At 39.1% G+C, this 22963-nt stretch overlaps 1 protein-coding gene across 5 annotated transcripts in view; it reads right to left on the bottom strand.

Annotated features, from left to right (window-relative positions):
* Positions 1-15837: 15837 nt before the first annotated feature.
* The window catches only part of disc1 (DISC1 scaffold protein), a 77893-nt gene continuing 70767 nt past the window's right edge, over positions 15838-22963 (bottom strand). For 3 of the 5 annotated variants that reach the window (XM_047351753.1, XM_047351751.1, XM_047351750.1), the window contains exons 13-14: positions 22540-22663; positions 15838-17840 (exon numbers count right to left, since the gene is read on the bottom strand). In XM_047351753.1, coding sequence (XP_047207709.1) covers positions 17635-17840; positions 22540-22663 — 330 coding nt within the window. In that variant the 3' untranslated portion in view covers positions 15838-17634. Of the gene's footprint in view, positions 17841-22539; positions 22664-22963 lie in introns of those variants that run through there. The other 2 variants (XR_007036021.1, XR_007036022.1) reach the window with 1 other exon arrangement.

Below are 22963 nucleotides of genomic sequence, written 5' to 3'. Positions count from 1 at the left end.
ACCGCGCCGCGTCGCTCCACTCCTGAACGCGCCTCTACATAGGGATAACATGTAAATTGGCCGCTCCTTTCGCAGAAACCGCATTCGGTGTGAACACACCATTAATCGACTGAATAAACAAGGACGAAACTCATCTCCTTGAAAATAAACCTCTGTGGGTTTTCACCTGTGCCGGATGTCAGCGCGGTCTTCGATTGGCGAATAAATCTGCTGATCTTCTTGTATCAGACAGATTTCCAGCTTTCAAGGTCTTCTGGAAATGGCCTTGTGGAGCAAAAGTTCGCCTGCGAGCTTTTGTCTCTCCAGATATGCACCTCCATTGCGCTGTCCTGTGAGACACACGGGAAATGGCAACGAAACTTTCCCCCTTGGCCGGTTTTAACTCTCGGTGACGTCAGAGCTGCGACATCTATTGAGCTGCGCATGTCAAAATGTGCGAACAAAATGGATGACCCCAACACCTGATTTGTGACAATCAGATTGATTTATTTTTCCTCACAGAAACCTGGATGCAGCAAGAGGATTATGTTACTATAAATGAGTCAACTCCTACTAATTATTTAAATTTTCACATTCCTTGAAATACTGGGCGAAGAGGAGGAGTAGCAACAATCTTTCAGTCCGATTTATTGATTAGTCCCAGACCAATCAATAGCTACAACTCTTTTGAATATTTATTCTTTAGTTTTCCTCATCCAAATTGCAAAGCAATAAAACCACTTCTTTTGTACCGTCCACCAGGTCCTTACTCTCAATTTTTAGATCAGTTTTCAGACTTTTTATCTGATTTAGTGTTAAATACAGATAAGGTAATTATAGTGGGGGATTTTAACATTCATGCTGACACTGAAAGTGATAGCCTAAATATAGCGTTTAATGCTATTTTAGACTCAATTGGCTTTGCACAAAACATTAACAAACCTACCCACCTTTGTCTTCATTCTCTGGACCTTGTGCTGACATATAGGAGTGTGAAGACATAACAAAATTTTCTCATAACCCTGTCCTGTCTGACCATTTCTTAATAACCTTTGAGTTTAATTTAACCGAGTACTCCACACCTGAAAGAAAAGTTTATTATAGTAGATCATTATCAGACAATGCTGTAACAACCTTTAAAGAATCTGTTCCACTTTTAGTTTCCTCATTGTCACAGAAGAGCACAGTGGAGGGCAATAATTATGTTTCTGCCCCTTCACAAATTGATTCTCTTGTTCATAGTGTTACTTCATCATTGCGTGATGCATTAGACAATGCAGCCCCCTTGAAAAAGAAGGTAATTATTCAGGCAGGCTCCTTGGTTTTATTCAGAGCTGCATACTTTAAAGCACAATGTTAGAAAATTGGAGAGAAAATAGCGCTCTACACACCTAGAGGATTCCTACTTAATCTGGAAACATAGCCTACTGTTGTATAAAAAGACACTTCGCCAAGCCAGAACAGCTTATTTCTCATCATTAATAGAAGAGAACAAGAATAATCCTAGTTTTCTCTTTAGTACAGTTGCTAAATTTACGCAGAGTCATAGCTCTGTTGAGCCATCCATTCCCTTAGCTCTCAGCAGTCATTAATTTATAGGATTCTTCTTAAATAAAATTGATTCTATTAAAAAGAAAATCTTTGACATACTCCAGAAGATGATTACTTCATCCTCAGCAAGTGAGACAATATTGGAAGTAACTGTAAAACCTGATCTGTGTTTGGACTGCTTTGATCCTGTGGAGCTTCCTGAGTTATCAGAAATATTAGCTTCATCTAAACCTTCAATTTGTATGTTAGACCCAATCCCAACCAAATTATTTAAGGAAGTGTTCCCTCTGATTACCAGCCCAATTTTAAATATGATTAATCTATCCTTAGTAAATGGATCAGAACCACAAGCTTTTAAGGTAGATGTAATTAAACCTTTACTTAAGAAACCTTTGCTTGATCAAGATGACTTGAAAAATTACAGACCTATATCCAATCTTCCTTTCTTATCTAAAATCCTTGAGAAAATAGTTGCTAATCAAATGTGTGAGCATTTACACAGCAATTACCTGTTTGAAGAGTTTCAGTCAGGCTTCAGAGCTCATCATAGCACTGAAACAGCTCTGCTGAAAGTCACTAATGATATTCTTATGGCCTCAGATAACGGACTTGTGTCTGTACTTGTCCTGTTAGATCTCAGTGCTGCTTTTGATACAGTCGATCACAATATTCTCTTAGAAAGGCTGGAATATGCTGTAGGGATCAAGAGAACAACACTAGGCTGGTTTAAATCTTATTTGTTTTACAGATTCCGCTTTGTTCATGTAAATGATAAATCATCTTCAAACTCCTTGGTTAGTTGTGGAGTACCACAGGGTTCAGTACTTGGGCCAATTTTCTTTACTATATATATGCTTCCAATAGGTCAAATTATCAGGCAGCATAGGATACATTTTCACTGTTACACTGATGATACTCATCTTTACTTATCCATAAATCCTGATGAACCCAACCAGTTAGGTAGATTACAAGCATGTCTTGAAGACATAAAAACTTGGATGACTTTAAATTATTTGCTTCTAAATTTAGACAAGACAGAAGTTGTCGTCTTTGGACCGGAGTCTTTAAAAAAGAAATTGCCTAGTCCATCACTTAACCTGGATAGCATTAAATTGACCTCTGATAATAAAGTAAAAAACCTTGGTGTTACTTTTGACCAGGACATGTCATTTAAATCCCATATTAAATAGGTTTCTAGGATTTCCTTCTTTCATCTCCGGAACATTGCCAAAATTAGAAATATCCTATCTAGGAGTGACGCTGAAAAACTAGTCGATGCATTTGTTACTTCAAGGCTGGACTATTGTAATTCGTTACTATCAGGATGTCCACAAAATGCAGTTAAAAGCCTTCAGCTGATTCAAAATGCTGCAGCAAGAGTTGAAAATTAAAAAGAGAGATCATATTTCTCCTACTTTAGCTTCCCTTCATTGGCTCCCTGTTAAATCCAGAGTAGAATTTAAAATTCTCCTCCTCACATATAAAGCCCTTAATGATCTTGCTCCGTCATATATCAGAGATCTGATTGGTCCATATGTTCCTAACAGAGCACTTCGTTCTCAGATTGCAGGTTTACTGTTGGTTCCTAGAGTCTCTAGAAGTAGAATGGGAGGCAGATCCTTTAGTTTCAGGCTCCTCTCCTGTGGAACCAGCTCCCGGTTTTGGTCCGTGAGGCAGACACCCTGTCTACTTTTAAGGCTAGGCTTAAAACTTTCCTTTTTGATAAAGTTTATAGTTAGAGTGGCTTAGGTTATTCTGACCTATCTTCCTTATTTTTTACCTCCGCCTTCCTTCCTCCCTGTTGGTTGGAGTAAGAGGGAGTCAGGTTTAGCCTAAACCGGCTCAGTTATGGTTGAGGTGCAAACACACCCTCCATTTCTGCTACCTGTATGACCCCTTCTCTTTTCCAATGGTTATAATCAGTCAGACAGAGAGAGGTATCCCAATCCTTGTGGTTTTTAGTATAACAATGGCCATCAGTGGGCTCTAGATGGACAAACTTTATCAGTTTATTATTTTACTTAGTGCCCCTACGTGGCCCGTTCTGGGGTGGCCCGGCGGCCCCGCGCCGTTCCGAACCCTTTCTGGGGTGCCTTGAGAATACATTGTTGTAAATAAGTGCTATATAAATAAATAAACTGAAACTATCTCTGTAGTTATGCTGCTATAGGGTTAGGCTGCTGGAGGACATAATGACCACTTTCACCCTGTTCGCTACATTCTCACACTACTCTCCAATTTTGCATTATTTGCTTTTGTTTCAGTTTTAAACTTTATGTTCTCTCTCTTTTCTCTTCCTAGAAGCTACACCTGGCCTGACTCTGTGTCTACCTGTGACACCTTTCTGGAGAGGGGAATCGTCCAAGCTTCTGCTGGCAACAACTTAATGCTCACCCTCTACCGATGATCCACATGGCCCTGTCTTTTAGTGTTTAACCCTTTCTTTCTCCTAGATATAGCAATTGACTGAGCTTTTACTGTAACTAATTATATGTGCTCTCTTTCAGACTCTAACCTTGAAAATTGGCTCAAAGTTTATCTGTTCTTTCTTTCTAGATGAAACGACTAAAGGAGCTACATACACTAACATTTACTTTTCCTTCCCATAGAAAGTACTCCTGGATCAGTGCTTCTGTGTTCTTTTTGTGTCTCTGCTCTGTTCTGTCAAACCCCCAGTCGGTCGTGGCAGATGGCCGCTCACACTGAGCCTGGTTCTGCTGGAGGTTTCTTCCTGTTAAAAGGGAGTTTTTCCTCTCCGCTGTCGCTACATGCATGCTCAGTATGAGGGATTGCTGCAAAGTCTACGCCAGTGACTGTCCACTGTCTCTACATGCTCATCCAGGAGGAGTGAATGCTACAAATCTCTGACTTGATGCAATCTGCTGGGTTTCCTTAGATAGAAAAACGTTTTATCCAATTTGAATAAATGACTGAATCTGACAGTGCTGTTCAATGGTTAGGATTAATTGGAATGTATGTACCTGACTTTTGTGAAGTGCCTTGAGACAACATGTGTTGTGAATTGGCGCTATATAAATAAACTGAATTGAATTGAAATGAGCACTATTTGACTTTTTGCAAACTAATATGCAAATCAGAGGAAAACAGAGAATACAGAGAGGTTTGCCATGTGGCTGTATTATAGCTCTTATTAAGACTTTTCTGGTGTCCTTTATAATAGAATACAGAGCACCAACCAACAGAACCACCAGCATATAACAAATTCTGTAAAACTGTAAGACAAAAAAATACATATCTGCCCATCAAAACAGTTTCTTGTAAAATCAAAATAAATAATGTGGAATATTCGCAGAAAGTTAAATAAAGGTTCTGCAGGCAGGAGCAACACCAGCTCAATTCTCAATTCTTTGGATGTCTTACATTTTAAGGTAATTGGACAAACAGCGGTGGACTTAACCAGCTTACTTTGCCATATGTTGTGTTTGTTTTTCCCTGTGGGTGGGACCTGATCAGCACAAACAGACAGATGCTGGGAAGTAGCAACAATGCCAACTCCCTCCCCGAGCCGAGCCTGTAAGTCTCATTAGGCTATGCTCGCAGCTCCACTTAAAAAGGAGAACCATATAACCAGAAACTTTGCCATCCTTCACAACAGCTTTTATTACTTCTGTCCCCCACCCCTCCAGCTCCGAGCCAACTCCATCCATCACATCTATTGATCTTGTCTCCCCCTGATGTGGTACCTGTCTTTTTTTCAGACTAAATGGGCAGGATGGCAGAACTGGCATAAGATATTTCAGCTTTTCAGTGACAGCACCATCCCCCTTAGGATGCACAAGGTGAACAGGAGACCTGGCTTCTTGTAGAAAGTGCCTCCGTCATGGATCTAAATGGAGGAACTTTCCCTCAAGGGGTTACTAACAATATGTTTTTCCAGCCTGGACACTGAAATAATGATCCATGTGTTGCTCGGTCGGCTGTTCTCAGAGTTTTTTAGAACAGGCCACAACCCATATCTCTGATACAACACACAGGACAGCAAAAACACATCTTCTTTGAACCTTAAGCAAACCTGTTGTTTTATCGACATAACTGTTTGATGCTGAACAGTGATGCTTCACAATAAAAAAGGGATACTATTATTCCTTTTCCCCAAACTTGCTGGTGTGTCGCACATTGTTTCTCCTAACTTTGATCTCCTTACTCTGATGCATTTGGGGAGAGAAGAAGCTTAAGCTTTCGAAGGGATTGCCTCTGAGGAAAACATTTTAGAGCAGACTGACATAAGCACTTGTTAGGCTTCAAACTGGGAAATACTCACAGTTTGTGATATATTTTAGAACTGTCTTTCTAAGCAAAAACAAACCTTTTAAGTAACACGTTTATAGCATCGACATCAACTTTTCATGCTTGATGAAAACATTTTTGTGTGTTCGATCGCAGAAAGACAGCAAATCATTTTTGACATCCCATATAAAGTGCATTGTTTAATGCTTGATTCATCATTCAGAGGCCGTTATTATTATTTAAGCTGGAGCTCCATGTTTCTGCAGTTGAATACTCGAGACATACTTGTTACAGATAATACAAGTAAATAAAAAGAGAAAAGACTTTGTGGAAAGGATGCATCTAAAACCAAAGCTTCTCAGCAGTCCCTGGTGGTGACTTCACCCCACTTCCTTATAAAAGCATGTTTGTTGCTTAAATAAGCTGACTGCACCCAGACGTGTCAAATCACGCAAAGATTCTTTATTGTGATTCCAAATTGTTGCAGGATAACTTTTTTTTGTGTGTATTCAACATGGTTATCTGCTTTGTAATGTTAGCCATGCAATATTCTGGTGATTTGACCATTCTGATGTATTTACAACTAAATCAGTCTTCTACCATTTTAAAAACATTGTGGGAATTGTGGGATTCCCGTTAAACAGGACACAGAAAATGCTGCTGCCAGAGTCCTGACCAACAAATGTCAAATTAGTCCTTCAACCACTGCACTAGCTCCAGATTTGGAAAAGAGCAGATTTTAAAATATCATCATTTGTCGTTAAAGCACTGAAAATTTTCATACTTTATTACATTAATACATTTCAAAGTCAATTGCATGTACCATCTAGACACCTCAGGCCACCAGAGTGTTCCCTAGAAACCTGAGATCTTCAGCAACTGTTGGCTCTGGTTTTATGTCATAAGTTAGTAAAACTTTATTTATATAGCACCTTTCAAAGTAAAAACCACAAAGTGCTTCCACAAAAAAGAAATACATGAGATAAAATTAAACAAAAGCACATATAAAAATATACGTTTTTAGCTGGTCTAGGAAACCACTGAGTCTGCTGATTCCAGAGTCAGAGCAAAGGAGTTCCAGGGTTTTGGAGCCACAAAAGGAAATGCTCTGTCTCCTTTAAACTCAATTTTTTATGGTCCTGATCACAGGACCTCAAAGACCTAGTAGAGGTGTACGGATGTAATAAATCAGAGATATAAACTTGCTGATGCTCTCCAAATAAATATTAAGACCTTGAAATGCACTCGATATTGAACTAGGAGCCAATGAATCTGAATTAGCAGTGGAGTCACATGAGAAGATTTTCACAATTTAGTCAGGAGCCTAGCAGCAGCATTCTGTACAGACAGCAACCGGTCTAGGGAGGTTTTGGTGGAACGTGTAGAGCGCATTCCAATAATCTAAACAAGACGAATGTCAGGTGCGGTGTAACGGAGGACCCCGGTATGCAGACGAGCAGGCAGCACGATGGTAAGTGAACAAACTGATTTAATAAATGAAACTTACTTCAGATGGTGGTAGCAAATACAGGCATGGAAAGGCTTGGCATGAACAACAAGAACTGGCAGAAAACAAAGTGACATGATCCGAAATGTTTCCGTGAGGAATGAACAGAACAGAGGTGTATACAGGTCCTTCTCAACATATTAGCATATTGTGATAAAGTTCATTATTTTCCATAATGTCATGATGACAATTTAACATTCATATATTTTAGATTCATTGCACACTAACTGAAATATTTCAGGTCTTTTATTGTCTTAATACGGATTATTTTGGCATACAGCTCATGAAAACCCAAAATTCCTATCTCACAAAATTAGCATATTTCATCCGACCAATAAAAGAAAAGTGTTTTTAATACAAACAATGTCAACCTTCAAATAATCATGTACAGTTATGCACTCAATACTTGGTCGGGAATCCTTTTGCAGAAATGACTGCTTCAATGCGGCGTGGCATGGAGGCAATCAGCCTGTGGCACTGCTGAGGTCTTATGGAGGCCCAGGATGCTTCGATAGCGGCCTTTAGCTCATCCAGAGTGTTGGGTCTTGAGTCTCTCAACGTTCTCTTCACAATATCCAACAGATTCTCTATGGGGTTCAGGTCAGGAGAGTTGGCAGGCCAATTGAGCACAGTGATACCATGGTCAGTTAAAAACACTTTTCTTTTATTGGTCGGATGAAATATGCTAATTTTGTGAGATAGGAATTTTGGGTTTTCATGAGCTGTATGCCAAAATAATCCGTATTAAGACAATAAAAGACCTGAAATATTTCAGTTAGTGTGCAATGAATCTAAAATATATGAATGTTAAATTGTCATCATGACATTATGGAAAATAATGAACTTTATCACAATATGCTAATATGTTGAGAAGGACCTGTATATGGAGCAAGAACAAGGTGAAAAGAGGAGACTGATTTGCTTAGTGCAGGTGAACCGAATAAAGTTATTTAACATACAGGACAGAACACAACGTGACTGGAGCAAAACAGAAATTCAAGGATATAAACTAATAGAAACATAACTAGAAAAACATGAAACTAAAGCATAACCAGATCCAAAAACCTAACTTGACAACACATGAACTAGAAGACAAAAACTAAAGCATGACCAGGAAAATAATAAACAGAAGCATGATTCAAAACCTTAACTGTGAGAAATATAAGAGGAAAAACCCGCAACCAAAAACCAAACAACCCCAAATCATAACAACAAAACAAAAACATGAATTCAGATTTCCATCTCCAGATGAGAAACAATAAGGCTAAGATTGGCAATGTTTTACAAATGATAGAACCTGGATCAAACCAAAGATTTACATGATTTTCAAGCCTGAGTCAAAGGTTGTCCCAAGGTTTCTACCAGAAGATTTAGCCAAATAACCAAGAGACCCAAGAATCTGCTATATCTTTCTGGTTGTTTTATGTCATAAATCCTCTAAATTCTGATTGTTTAATTTTTAATTTCCTTTTTTGAATGCACACCTTTTAAGTGTTAAACACTTTCTAAAAGGAATTGCAAATAATCAGAGAAAAAGTCACATGTTGCCGTCATCGTACACATGTTCATACGTGTTCACACATAATCATCCCGACAGCAGGAATTAAGTTAAAATGCTGATGTGTCTGTAAATACAACCTCACATCTGGTCGGGGGAGGGGGGGATAATGAGGATGTTTTTAACCTCCCCCTACATAAAATCCAGGTCATGACCTCAGTTTGACCCTTATAATCTGTGTTAAATGCCTGATTTTATGATTACCGTAAAGTCACAAATTATGTAAGGTGGGGTTGAATAATGTTTCTCAAATTGTTTAAATGCTTTTTATAGATTTTATTTTCCCAAATGGCATTGGGATTGGTGGAGGAAGGCAGTTTTTGAATGCCTTGATATTTTGATTCTCTTTTATAGAATAAAAAAAAAGAATTAAACATCACACATCAACGGTTCATCAGAGACATTACCCTGCAAATAAAAATTAAATACACCTTAAACCAGCACTGTTGTACACTGGCCTTTTAATTTAATGAGGGCACAAAGGTGAATGAGTTTCAGGCTGAGACGGCTGTCAGCACCATTCTTTTCATAACTGTGCACCCATCATTATGTTTAACGTAGCTGCCTCAGTTTAATTATCCTGTAAAGATTAACTGATGCAATAAACTGGCTTTAAAATGCCATTTGTTCATCAGTAAACTAGACTGACTGACTTTTTGTCATTAACATATATCATTATTATGCAACTTTTTTACCTTTTATTATTTACAAGATGCTTAAAAAAATCAACGAACACAACTTTTTCAGTGAAAAGGAAACGTTTAGTAACTTTTTCTCTGGTTCCTATTTAGGTAGATAACGTGAAGTGAATTTTTAAAATATTGCAGCAATAATCTGACTTAAACCAATGTTTCTAATTTATCATTGGATGTTTTCTTTAGATATCTAAGATTACGTAGTTTAAGTAATCTGCTGATTAGCATAGGTTGATATTTTAGTGTTCAAATTTAGAAAATATGAGATGAATGTTAAAAAAATCGTTTGTGCAAACATTTAGAGCAGTAAAAATCATGTTAAACTGTCACAGGGGGGTGACAAAGGGTACCAGAAAGGCCAATTGGATTACTGGACATTGCTTTGTTTAGATCGTTTGATCTCTCAGCTATGAATCTGAAGATGACACCAGCCTGCTGGAAGACTCTGACATTAAGTTGCAATATTTAAAATCAAGGAAATAATAAAAAAAGTCTGTTGTCATTAAAAAAGTACCAATTGCCAATTAAATGGTTGAAGAAAATTGTAAAAACACGCTTCAAATGATGAGTCATTTAAGAATTGAGAGCATAAAGTTTTTTAAAGCACTGTTACATTTTGGAGGTCATTGTGCCCAACTCAGTCCCCTCAACACTGTAGTTCAGATTTAGCGGCTCTATAGCTGAGAAGACAGTGAACATTGGCATGAAAGGATTATTCTGAGGCTTATTATGTAATTATTAATCTTGTAATTATAAATACAATAGAAGACATAGTGGCTTTGTGGTTTATACAACACTAAACGTTGCAATAAAAAGCATTCTAGACTAGAAAACATCAGACTCAGCAGAAATCATGATTGGATTTGAACACAAAAATCCTGGATCGTGGTATCTCTAGGTCAGTCTATAAAATCCAGAGTAAAATCTTAATAAGCGTGTCATAGTACATGATGTTCAATTCTTGTTGCTGTGGATATTTCCTCTAGGCAATTTTTAAAATTTGCCTAAGGGCAATGCAATTTCCAGCTGTCTTATTTATATTATTTCCTTATGTCTTTCACTGGTTTGAGAGGAAAATTCAGTTTTAATTAAGAAGAATTGTGTTTAAATTATTTAGGATATTCAAGTCCCCAGGAGTTTCCCTTATTTTAACTGATCTTGTAAATTTATTCAGCCACTGGGACAAAATAGAGAATACATTTAAATTAGGTTCTGAAACTACAGAGAAGAATGAAATAAAAGCCCACTTTGCCAGTGATACATTGTCTCTAAAGAGACAGGTTCACCTGGCACAGAATCCCCTTAATGAAAATCATCTTCAATCAGTGACCAGAGCTGACATGAAGTTGCTCACACAATAAAAGTAGAAAAAGGTGTGAGTTTTAAATTATAGGAAATCTGGAAATCTGAAAGATAAGAAGACACAAAAAAGCCCAACTTGAAGTCATAAGAATTGTCTGAAGTGTTGGTTGAAGCAGCATCAGAGAAAAATCTGCTGTAAATTCTGGGAGTCTCCAGTCCAGCATGGGGCATACAATTTCTATTATATCTGTTAAGCAGTACAATGCACTTTGGGTTACAATAAACAAATAAAGGAAAAGCATTATGTGGTGCTGGTAAGGGTCCCATGCTGACCCGTTTCACAGAGAGTATTTGAAATTTCCCTGGATAGACTGAAGACACAACGCAAACAAAACAGCAGTTTGGTGGTTCATAAAATGACGTTGTAATAAGGAAGTTTTTGGTATGTGACTTTTATTAACGTGGCAAAAATCTGCTTTGCTCTTGGTCCTGTTCTGATAAGATGCCATCTTTAGTCTCCAGGAAAACCAAATCTGCCGCAACAAACTAAAATTCCTAAAAGTCAGCAAACACTGACATCAAGAAATACGCCCCTGATAAACTCTGTTCTTTTCTATTCTGCACTCCTTTCTATTTACCCTTTACACCATGGGACACATAATAACAAATCAGGCAATTTTATAATTTTTTTATTGAAATGTTTATTGGAAGTTCCAAACTGAGACAAATTTTAAAAATAACCATTCTGATGGACAAGAGGTGCGTCACTCAGCCAACACGTTTTGCTTTTTCTACAAAATAAGAGAATAAAAAATATAACACCCGTTTCAGCTGAAAGAGGCAGCTGTGAAATATTACAATTTACCCCATAGGTGGGTTACATTATAACAAACTAGAGTTAGTTTTAACACTTGCTAATATACTGCATCTGAATATAAGTATTTCAGTATGAATCTATGTATTGACTATATAGACACTATTTGAGGCTCAAAATGAAACTGCCCATCCAAGCACTTTTAGCTAATTATTATGCATCGATAATATAAAATCCTGATCAAAATTTTAAGAACAGTTAAAACATTGCAAGAATTTGCATTTTGCATTGTTGTATCTTAAGCATTTTAACTAGAGCTTCACAATGCTAAAGGAAAACAGACAAAAAAAAAATAATGTAGACAACCTATTGAGAAATTTAGAATTTCTTCATAATTCCCAGGGGTTATGGAACAAAACTGTTTACTGGTAGACCCAAAATAACTTCACTACTGATGAGCTACCCATAAATGAGTCCTTTTCTGACTTTTTGATTTCAATTTTGAGGGGATTTTTGTTTTTTTTAGCTATGGTTTTAAACTTTTGATTAGCTGATAAACAGCCTATTTAAATTGTTTTCAATAAATTGTCTTCTCAGTTCAGTTTGAACTTGTGTCTTTTCCCCAGATCTCCAAGGTTTTTCAACAACTGTGGCCAATTTCTTAGTTTCGTAATTGCCTTTTTTCTCCAAAATATTAGAGAAGGTGGCTTACTTACAGAAGCATTTGTAGCTTCATGGGAAGCCAAATACAAGACTCAATACAGCAGGTCTACAAGGAAAGTGCTAACTTTGTTAAGATGTAGAACTCTCACCCCGAAAATACACCGCTTGCGACTGACTCGACATGCTGCAATCTGATTTCTTCAAAACATAAAAGCTCTGACTACAGGGTCTGTCAACGGACCACTGGACTTGCGAGATCGAGTATTCACAGAAGAGTATGTACTGGAAATCCAGAGGAAATCCTGTTGTCTTTGAAAGGGTGTGTCATGTCATAAATTAGTCCTGTTCCCTATTTTGACAATCAATTGCTCATCGTCTATCTTGGAAATTAACCTGGTGGAACTATTTGCGAACCAACGCAATCAGGAATTGCGTAATGTTTACATTGTGATTCGACCATTTTAGTTTGTATTTTTTCCATAAAGCGGATGTGTTTTACTTGGTCACTGTGTCTCACTTCCTGTCTACCTAATGATATTCCAATCAAATTGCAGCGTAGGTCTAACCAAAATAGACCACTGATCTACCTTGGTCAAACAGTCGGAGGCACAGGCGTGGAAAATTCACTTCAACAAGTTCTAAATGTTACGAATATCATACAACCGGATTTTTTGTTGAATCATATGCCAAATCGGATCGGGTGTCATTCAGTGTTAGATACAGGAGTCGGACAATGAAACTGAAACACCTGTCATTTTAGTGTGGGAGGTTTCATGGCTAAATTGGACCAGCCTGGTAGCCAGTCTTCAGTGATTGCACATTGCACCAGTAAGAGCAGAGTGTGAAAGTTCAATTAGTTGGGTAAGAGCACAGTTTTGCTCAAAATATTGAAATGCACACAACATTATGGGTGACATGCCAGAGTTCAAAAGAGGACAAATTGTTGGTGCACATCTTGCTGGCGCATCTGTGACCAAGACCGCGAGTCTTTGTGATGTATCAAGAGCCACGGTATCCAGGGTAATGTCAGCATAGCACCAAGAAGGACGAACCACATCCAACAGGATTAACTGTGGACGCAAGAGGAAGCTGTCTGAAAGGGATGTTCGGGTGCTAACCCGGGTTGTATCCAAAAAACATAAAACCACGGCTGCCCAAATCACAGCAGAATTAAATGTGCACCTCAACTCTCCTGTTTCCACCAGAACTGTCCGTCGGGAGCTCCACAGGGTCAATATACACGGCCGGGCTGCTGTAGCCAAACCTTTGGTCACTCATGCCAATGCCAAACGTTGGTTTCAATGGTGCAAGGAGCGCAAATCTTGGGCTGTGGACAATGTGAAACATGTATTGTTCTCTGATAAGTCCACCTTTACTGTTTTCCCTACATCCGGGAGAGTTACGGTGTGGAGAAGCCCCAAAGAAGCGTACAACCCAGACTGTTGCATGCCCAGAGTGAAGCATGGGGGTGGATCAGTGATGGTTTGGGCTGCCATATCCTGGCATTCCCTTGGCCCAATACTTGTGTTAGCTGGGCACGTCACTGCCAAGGACTACCGAACCATTCTTGAGGACCATGTGCATCCAATGGTTCAAACATTGTATCCTGAAGGCGGCGCCGTGTATCAGGATGACAATGCACCAATACACACAGCAAGACTGGTGAAAGATTGGTTTGATGAACATGAAAGTGAAGTTGAACATCTCCCATGGCCTGCACAGTCACCAGATCTAAATATTATTGAGCCACTTTGGGGTGTTTAGGAGGAGCGAGTCAGGAAACGTTTTCCTCCACCAGCATCACGTAGTGACCTGGCCACTATCCTGCAAGAAGAATGGCTTAAAATCCCTCTGACCACTGTGCAGGACTTGTATATGTCATTCTCAAGACGAATTGATGCTGTATTGGCCGCAAAAGGAGGCCCTACACCATACTATTAAATTATTGTGGTCTAAAACCAGGTGTTTCAGTTTCATTGTCCAACCCCTGTATGTGCATATCAAAATTTGATGTTTGGTGTTACATGGGTTAAACAATCCACACTGGCAGTTTCTGGTAACAGGCCAACATTTCAAGACATGGGCCCAGAAGATCCTCTATAAACCTGTTCTTTTCAGAAGTGCCAAAGCTCCCAATGAACAATTATTTTATATTACTTTATAGAAAAATCTACTGCAGGTAAGATATTAACTGTTGAAGACCTCTCAACAGAACTCCATTTCAAAGAACCTCAACTGTGCTTTAAAGATAACTTTAAAACAAGCTTTTGTGAGCGCAGAATGAAAAACAATGAAGCATGGACAATATAAAAGAAACAGAGTGCTGTGATGGTTGGTAAACAATAAGCTTAACTGGAAGTGGGACCCCAAATTCAATTCTGTCTATGGTCCCAAACAACTTTGAAACACAAAATCAACTCAGACACATTCGTTTACCTTTCCTGTTTTGCTGATTTTCTTCCTCCCTTTGATTGCAGACAGACCTCTTCTGTCTAAATGAATCCTAGAAAACAAAAGCTTTTTTATTTAGTAACATTACAGCATTTAAAATGTGATAGAATTAAAAACAGAAAAGGCCAAATCGGACAGCATTTGGAGGGAAGTGTTCCACTTCATGAAACACCGCTCAACATCCTACTGTAACCAGGCTGCAGAGATAAAGTACCTGACCCTGCGTGGTGCTCCATTTTACATTAAGAAACACCTCACCCAGCCATATCTGCCTGGTGAAAACCATCTGCGTTTTTCTTTGTGGTCATTTTATGAGCAGAGTTGCCACGTGGAGCACAGTATGATGCAGGCACAGATTGTGTTATGAGGCGGGGTGTCTGGCACGAAGGCGTTGTGTTCCAGGGATCTTAACACACTGCCTGAAGCTGATAGATGTGGAGACTTCTGGCCAGGCAAGTGCTTTGCAACCTGGCAGTAATGTGAGAACGGCCCGTTGTGTTATTCTGTTGCAGGAAAAAAAAAAACCTGAGCACTCAGCTGTATTTACAGCCCAGGGCACAGGATGGTAGATGAGACTGAACACACCAACCCCTGCTCCCAGACAACATGGGGCAGAATCAGATGGAGATCAAACAGCACCATTTCAGCTTCCACCCCCCCCCCCCAACCACATTCTCTGCATGGCTGCTTACCAATTAGCCACACAGCCACTGCTGAGGTAAGATAACAATAGAGACCCATGTATCCCCTTTAGACTTTAGTGGAGGACCGTTATTAACGTACTGATATCTCCTACATGTCACTGCTGTCCTCACTGTCTGGTAGCACGACCACTCTTTCTGCAAAGGGAACATCACCAGTGGGGGCTACGTTTTAATCCAAGAAGAAAACAGCAGGACACAACATTAGGCTGAACGCAACATGATGTAATTAGTGAGATGCTGTTAGGAATAAAAATGAAGGCTCGTACAGAGACTTCAAACTGCTCTGGAGATTAAGAAAGTGCATTTCATAGTAAAATAATACTTAGTCAGAGGGTGGTAATTAAAAAAGGACAATATTCATCAGATAAACTTATAAGCCTTGTTTTTATTAAGGGCATGTCTCTCAATACATGCTGCATTTAAAAAAAGAAAAAACAACAACCTAAATATTGCATTTTTCAACACAAAGAAAATAAAGTGTTCATGTTAGCTCACATTTTGTAGCACCACAAAAATTTGTTCTTCGGTGAACACGATTATGTGCAAGTACAGTCCTTTCATTAAGATAACACAAAAAAGTAGTTTGCTGATGTTAAAATAAGACACATTTCTGTTAATGTGCAAAAAACAAGTTAATAGTTAATGTTCAGATTGTCCGTTGCAGCATTGAGTTTATGATGTTGACCGGAGGTTAAACATTCAACTGCTCCAACTCTGCTGGTTTGCAGAATAAAGAATGACGACACTTTGAGACTTGTGTTAAAAACAAACCATGGTGGTTTATGTTACCATTTAAAATAAAATAGGAAGTGTCTTACATACACATTGTATCCTTCAAAACCTTTAGGTTTTTCAGTTAACATTGTTTGGTGAAAGTATTAATACCTCTTGGACATTTTTACATAATTTCACAGTAGAACCACAAACTACTTGTCAGTATCTGATGTGATAAACCAACACAAAATAGGCAGGGACAAAGGTCTAGAGAGGTTTATGGCTGGGGTCTATCCCTAAACCACCCCTAATACTAAAGCAGGGTCTAGTTATAAAATAACCAAAGCTTTTTATATTTCGAAGTGCACTCTTAAAGCTATCATCAAAAAATAGAAAGGATATGTCACAACTGGATACATATCAGCACTAATCGGAGAATTAGCCCAAGAGGCTAATAGTAACTCTGGGGGAGCTGCAGGGACCAGGAAGGAAAATCTGTTGATGCAACTATTAGTCATGTACTCCAAAAAATAAAACAACCTTTATGGAATAGTGGCTAGAAGAAAACCATTGTTGAAAGAAAGCCATAGGATGTGTTGTTTTCCACAAACCATGTAGGGGACAAAGTAAGCATGTGGAAGTTGTTCTGTTCAGATGAAGTCAAAATTGAATGCTTTGGCCCATTTGCAAATGCTATGTGTGGTGGCATACACTGCTCATCATTCTAAACCCACTATTCCCATTTTAAATCAAGGTGGTGGCAGCATTATGATGTGAGGATGCTTTTCTATAGCAGAGGGAGGGTTGATGCGAATTAATGGAGCTACATGCACAACTATTCTCGAAGAACATGTGTTTGTGGCTGCAAAAGACTTGTAGACACAAGACACTTGTTTAACTAAAATCTCACTGAGAATATGTGGCAAAACTTAAACATTTATGTTCAGAACTGCTCTCCATAAAATCTGACCGAGCTATCAGCAAAGAACAGTAAGTTAAAAAGTATCCAGATGTGCAAAGCTGGCAGAGAAATACTCCAAAAGACAAAAGCTATAACTAAGGCAAAAGGTAGCCTTACAAAGTATTAAATTAGGGGGCCACTGTTTAGATTTATTTCTGTTATGATCTTTGAAAAGATTGTATCATTTTCCTGTCCTTACAATAACGGACTTGTGTGCGTTGGTTTAACAAATAAAACCCCAGTAAAATACATGCGGGTTTATGGTTGTAACATGACAAAGTGTGGAAAAGGTTCAAGGCATATGAACCCTTGGCAAGGCACTGTATAGTTTATACTTTCAGAAGTATATAATACCACAGAAGCTGGTAGTGAACCACTGAGTGGAGCTGTACAGTAAACTGATTTGAGGTCACATCTGCTTCTGCACGGAGGTTACGCTCCCATCAAGCCGCCTGTGTGTGCTCCCAAAACACTACAGGCGTCTATCTCAAATGTCCCAGCTGTCACTGAAGTACTGGTCGTCTTCTTCCTCCTCTTCTTCTTCTTCATGTGCCTCTACTTTCACTTGAGCTTCATCTTTTATCAGCTCATCCAACACCCTCGCTTCCTCTTCCTCCTGTTCATCAATCTTGAGCTGCGTGAGCATGCTGTGTAAGGTGCATTTTACCTCCTGAACTTCTTTTTCCAAAGACTGTGCAGAGAAGTTAGGGAAGACTCTGATGTTTCAGACCAATGAACATTAGTATGTAAATAAAAAAAGCACACCAACAAACCAATTTCAGGGGACATGTGACACACATGGGCCCTAACAGTTAACAGTAATAACTTAAGACAGCCATAACCCAATGAAGCCATCAATTTTCAACAGATTACTGGGACAGATCATCAAGTTATCCCCACTTTAACCCTATTTAATTCACTATTTATGAGCCCATCTAAACTGTACATCCATGCAAGTAGATTGCCCAGTTAGTTTATTCATGAACCATCAATGAAACGATAAAGAGGCAGTCACCAGTAGAGGGAATGTTTAACCTGCTTACAAACTTAAATTAACCCTGAGTGTCGACATTGAATTGAAAACCAAAAGGATTGGCTATAACAGAGATGCAGACAGAGCCTGATGGGTTATTTTGCTTTTTGAATGGATATAGATTTTATAATTAACCAAAAGAGCCCTTGAATACTGTGAAAATTAGACCCAAATTTAGGGGAACTTGGTCCAAATAGGATGGAGAGGTTTAAAAACTTGTAACTAACCACATACAGTAAGAAACACTTCTTTATGTTCTCAATCCCAGTGTCTAAGGCTGAGGCTATCCATGCACCTCTTGTTATTGAGAGCAGATCCAATTAAGACCCTTACTGTCTGCTGGTTTGATCTTCCTGTCACTTTGGTAATAGTGGCACAACAGCTGGTACAGCTTCTCTTCAATTTCTGCAAACCTGTAATATCATTCTGCATCTTCAGTTTACTTAGGAGTCCACAATCCCACTGCAGAGTGCAGTGATTTCTACCATAAGAAATAAATGACACATAAGGAAATGGTAACACAGAGGTGGAAAGAAGCAGGCCAGTCTGTCAATTTCCAGCTGCCAGTCTGCATTGGTATAATGTTCATGATGGAGGAACCTAGACTAACCCAAAACACTTCATTAACAACATGGATATCGAAGTATTTTTTTAACTTAAAAACAACGTTGCCTGCATTTAATATTCCAAAGAAAATTGTTAGTTGAATTATGATGAAGGGGAACCAATTGGGAACTACTGCAACTCACCCAGGAAATGATAGGCCATGTAAAAATTGCAGAGTAGGGTCAGCAGAGGTCACCAACTTTCTGCAGAGCCAATAGCTACAGATCTCCAAACTTCTTGTCTACGGATTAGCTAAAGAAATGTGTGTGCGAGCTTTATGGAATGGGTTCCATGGCTGAGCAGCTGTATCCAAAGTTAACATCAACAAGTGCAATGCAAAGCCCTGGATGCAGAGGTGTAAAGAATGCTGACACTTAACTTTAGAACAGAGGAGACATACAGGTCCTTCTCAAAATATTAGCATATTGTGATAAAGTTCATTATTTTCCATAATGTCATGATGAAAATTTAACATTCATATATTTTAGATTCATTGCACACTAACTGAAATATTTCAGGTCTTTTATTGTCTTAATACGGATGATTTTGGCATACAGCTCATGAAAACCCAAAATTCCTATCTCACAAAATTAGCATATTTCATCCGACCAATGAAAGAAAAGTGTTTTTAATACAAAAAATGTCAACCTTCAAATAATCATGTACAGTTATGCACTCAATACTTGGTCGGGAATCCTTTTGCAGAAATGACTGCTTCAATGCGGCGTGGCATGGAGGCAATCAGCCTTTGGCACTGCTGAGGTCTTATGGAGGTCCAGGATGCTTCGATAGCGGCCTTTAGCTCATCCAGAGTGTTGGGTCTTGAGTCTCTCAACGTTCTCTTCACAATATCCCACAGATTCTCTATGGGGTTCAGGTCAGGAGAGTTGGCAGGCATATTAAGCACAGTGATACCATGGTCAGTAAACCATTTACCAGTGGTTTTGGCACTGTGAGCAGGTGCCAGGTCGTGCTGAAAAATGAAATCTTCATCTCCATAAAGCTTTTCAGCAGATGGAAGCATGAAGTGCTCCAAAATCTCCTGATAGCTAGCTGCATTGACCCTGCCCTTGATAAAACACAGTGGACCAACACCAGCAGCTGACACGGCACCCCAGACCATCACTGACTGTGGGTACTTGACACTGGACTTCTGGTATTTTGGCATTTCCTTCTCCCCAGTCTTCCTCCAGACTCTGGCACCTTGATTTCCGAATGACATGCAGAATTTGCTTTCATCCGAAAAAAGTACTTTGGACCACTGAGCAACAGTCCAGTGCTGCTTCTCTGTAGACCAGGTCAGGCGCTTCTGCCGCTGTTTCTGGTTCAAAAGTGGCTTGACCTGGGGAATGCGTGGGGAATGCGGCACCTGTAGCCCATTTCCTGCACACGTCTGTGCACGGTGGCTCTGGATGTTTCTACTCCAGACTCAGTCCACTGCTTCCGCAGGTCCCCCAAGGTCTGGAATCGGCCCTTCTCCACAATCTTCGTCAGGGTCCGGTCACCTCTTCTCGTTGTGCAGCGTTTTCTGCCACACTTTTTCCTTCCCACAGACTTCCCACTGAGGTGCCTTGATACAGCACTCTGGGAACAGCCTATTCGTTCAGAAATTTCTTTCTGTGTCTTACCCTCTTGCTTGAGGGTGTCAATAGTGGCCTTCTGGACAGCAGTCAGGTCGGCAGTCTTACCCATGATTGGGGTTTTGAGTGATGAACCAGGCTGGGAGTTTTAAAGGCCTCAGGAATCTTTTGCAGGTGTTTAGAGTTAACTCATTGATTCAGATGATTAGGTTCATAGCTCGTTTAGAGACCCTTTTATTGATATGCTAATTTTGTGAGATAGGAATTTTGGGTTTTCATGAGCTGTATGCCAAAATAATCCGTATTAAGACAATAAAAGACCTGAAATATTTCAGTTAGTGTGCAATGAATCTAAAATATATGAATGTTAAATTTTCATCATGACATTATGGAAAATAATGAACTTTATCACAATATGCTAATATTTTGAGAAGGACCTGTATTCAGTGAAATGATGAATCATTCCTCTCTCTCTCTTGCAATCCAATAGAGGAGTCTGGGTTTCGCAGTTGTCTGGACACCCGTACTTACCTGACTGCAATGTGTCAAGAGTAATGTTTGGTGCAAAGGGGAGTATTGGGTGGAGCTGTTTATCTGGAGATGGGCCTGTGTACCTTCGTTCCAGTAAAATTAACTCTAACTTACAGCTGCAGCATAAGACATAGTGGACTATTTCATGCAACCAACTTTGTGTTAATGTGTTGGGAATGGTCTCTTCCTTTTCCAATGTCACAGGTTCATGTGTGTGAGAAAGGAGGTGAGCAAATACTTGCAGGATATTGTATGCGTAATTATTATAATTATACATTCCATGGATTATATGTGTTTGTTTAGCACACACAGATGCTCAATTGAATTGAGATCATTAGTAGTTGGAGGCCAAAGTCAGCACCTCAATGTTGTGCTCTTTATTCCTAAACTATTCTTGCTTTCTGGCATGGTGTATTATCCTGCTGTAAGAGGCCACAGCTATATGAGAGTACTGTTTTCACTCTGATCCAAACACAACGGACTGGTGTGCATTGTGTATTTTGACATCTCTCTCATTTCAGCAATTTGAGCTACAATCACTTGTCTCGCAGATCCAAACGCACAGGCCAGCCCTATCTTTCCTCCATGCATCAATGACCCTATCGCCAGTTCACCACTGTTCCATCCTTACTTGTACATTGCAAAGTTTAATGTTTTTCTCTGTCAATTTATGCAAAGGTTTGGGCTTATCTATCTGTATTTCTATGTTAGCTCATTGGTTTCAGCAGAAAAGGGAGCCTGCGGCTTCTTCCATATCACAGAATGTAATGTAAAGACTAGCAAAGCCAGGCACCAAAAAAGTTTATACTGTAAATTAGGTAAAAAGGGGCAGTTTAAATATTCGATCAGAGTCGATCTCCCTCTAAATAAGACCAGGCCTCCGATCAACTATTTGGAAAAATAATGGTTAGTTATCAGATTTTCTTCCTGCTTCATCCTGTTTCTAAAATATTATCTCACCTAATAGTGTGTTAAAGCAGGAGGGGGGAAAGGTGGAGCCAGAAAAACACACTAATCTATTTTCAATCAGCTTTCTAATTAGCGCAGAGAATGATGTATTGTGACCTGTAATCAGCCTCAACAGTTTGATGTGAGTCATTATCACGCATATTGTAATTTCCTCTCTGCCAGACTCAGAAAGTGGAATTGGGCAGATGGGGAAAGGGAGAGCAGAGGGAGGACATGAGGGTCAGCAGGAAGATGGACATTAAAATATGACGGCCAGAATCATTACAGTGACATTCCTCTGTCTGCTGATGCCCAGCCCCCATCGGTTGGCTTTAATCTCAGCTTGTCATGAATGGCAGCACACATCAGTAGCCCTCTAATAACCTCACGTGGACTTTTACCATTTTATTTTCCAGTTGGCATATCCAGTATTTCAGAAAAAAAATCTAATCACTCTCTATCGTCTGTTCCCTCCCTAAAATGGATTCATGAAATCAGATATGATTGTTTTTCCCCTTTAAATGTCACAAAGTCAAAGAAGCAAACATCCATCGGTGTTTGAATGGTTTTGTTGTTTCCTTTTGAGTCAAAAAGTCTTGAGACAATTCAGATGGACAGACACTGATACATGGACATAAAGAAATAAGGAAATAGAGTGTAGGATTTGTGTATTTAGGCTGAACTGGAAGGATATGGGTAAGGGCTTGATCCTGATTCAGTATAGCTGTCTGCAGTTTGTCTTCCAAGGCGATTAGTCTGTCACCAATCAGCTCACAGCGTTCTGTCAGGTCTGTAGCATCAGCCTCGCTGCACACATCCTGGGCAGAAAAGAAAAGGTAGTATAATCAAATGACAATCAAACTTCTTTAAAATATATGACTGATCGTGAAAAAGATTAAAAATATGAGGATTCAAAAGAAAATCATAGTCATGCAAATTATACACCAAATTGATACATTAAACACAAATGGAGGTAAAAGTTTTGTTTTATGGGAAAGTAAAATATACAGCAGTAAACATAGCTATAGAGCATACAACATAAACATAAATATATGTTTATTAACGGAATTAATCAGAAATTAGGCTGGTCTACCATGGAGCCATTCCAGCCAATCTGC

Source organism: Girardinichthys multiradiatus, chromosome 22, assembly GCF_021462225.1.
Source record: "Girardinichthys multiradiatus isolate DD_20200921_A chromosome 22, DD_fGirMul_XY1, whole genome shotgun sequence".
Lineage (NCBI taxonomy): Eukaryota > Metazoa > Chordata > Actinopteri > Cyprinodontiformes > Goodeidae > Girardinichthys > Girardinichthys multiradiatus.
The sequence above is the reverse complement of the archived record's forward strand: the minus strand, read 5'-3'. Positions and strand labels throughout refer to the sequence as shown.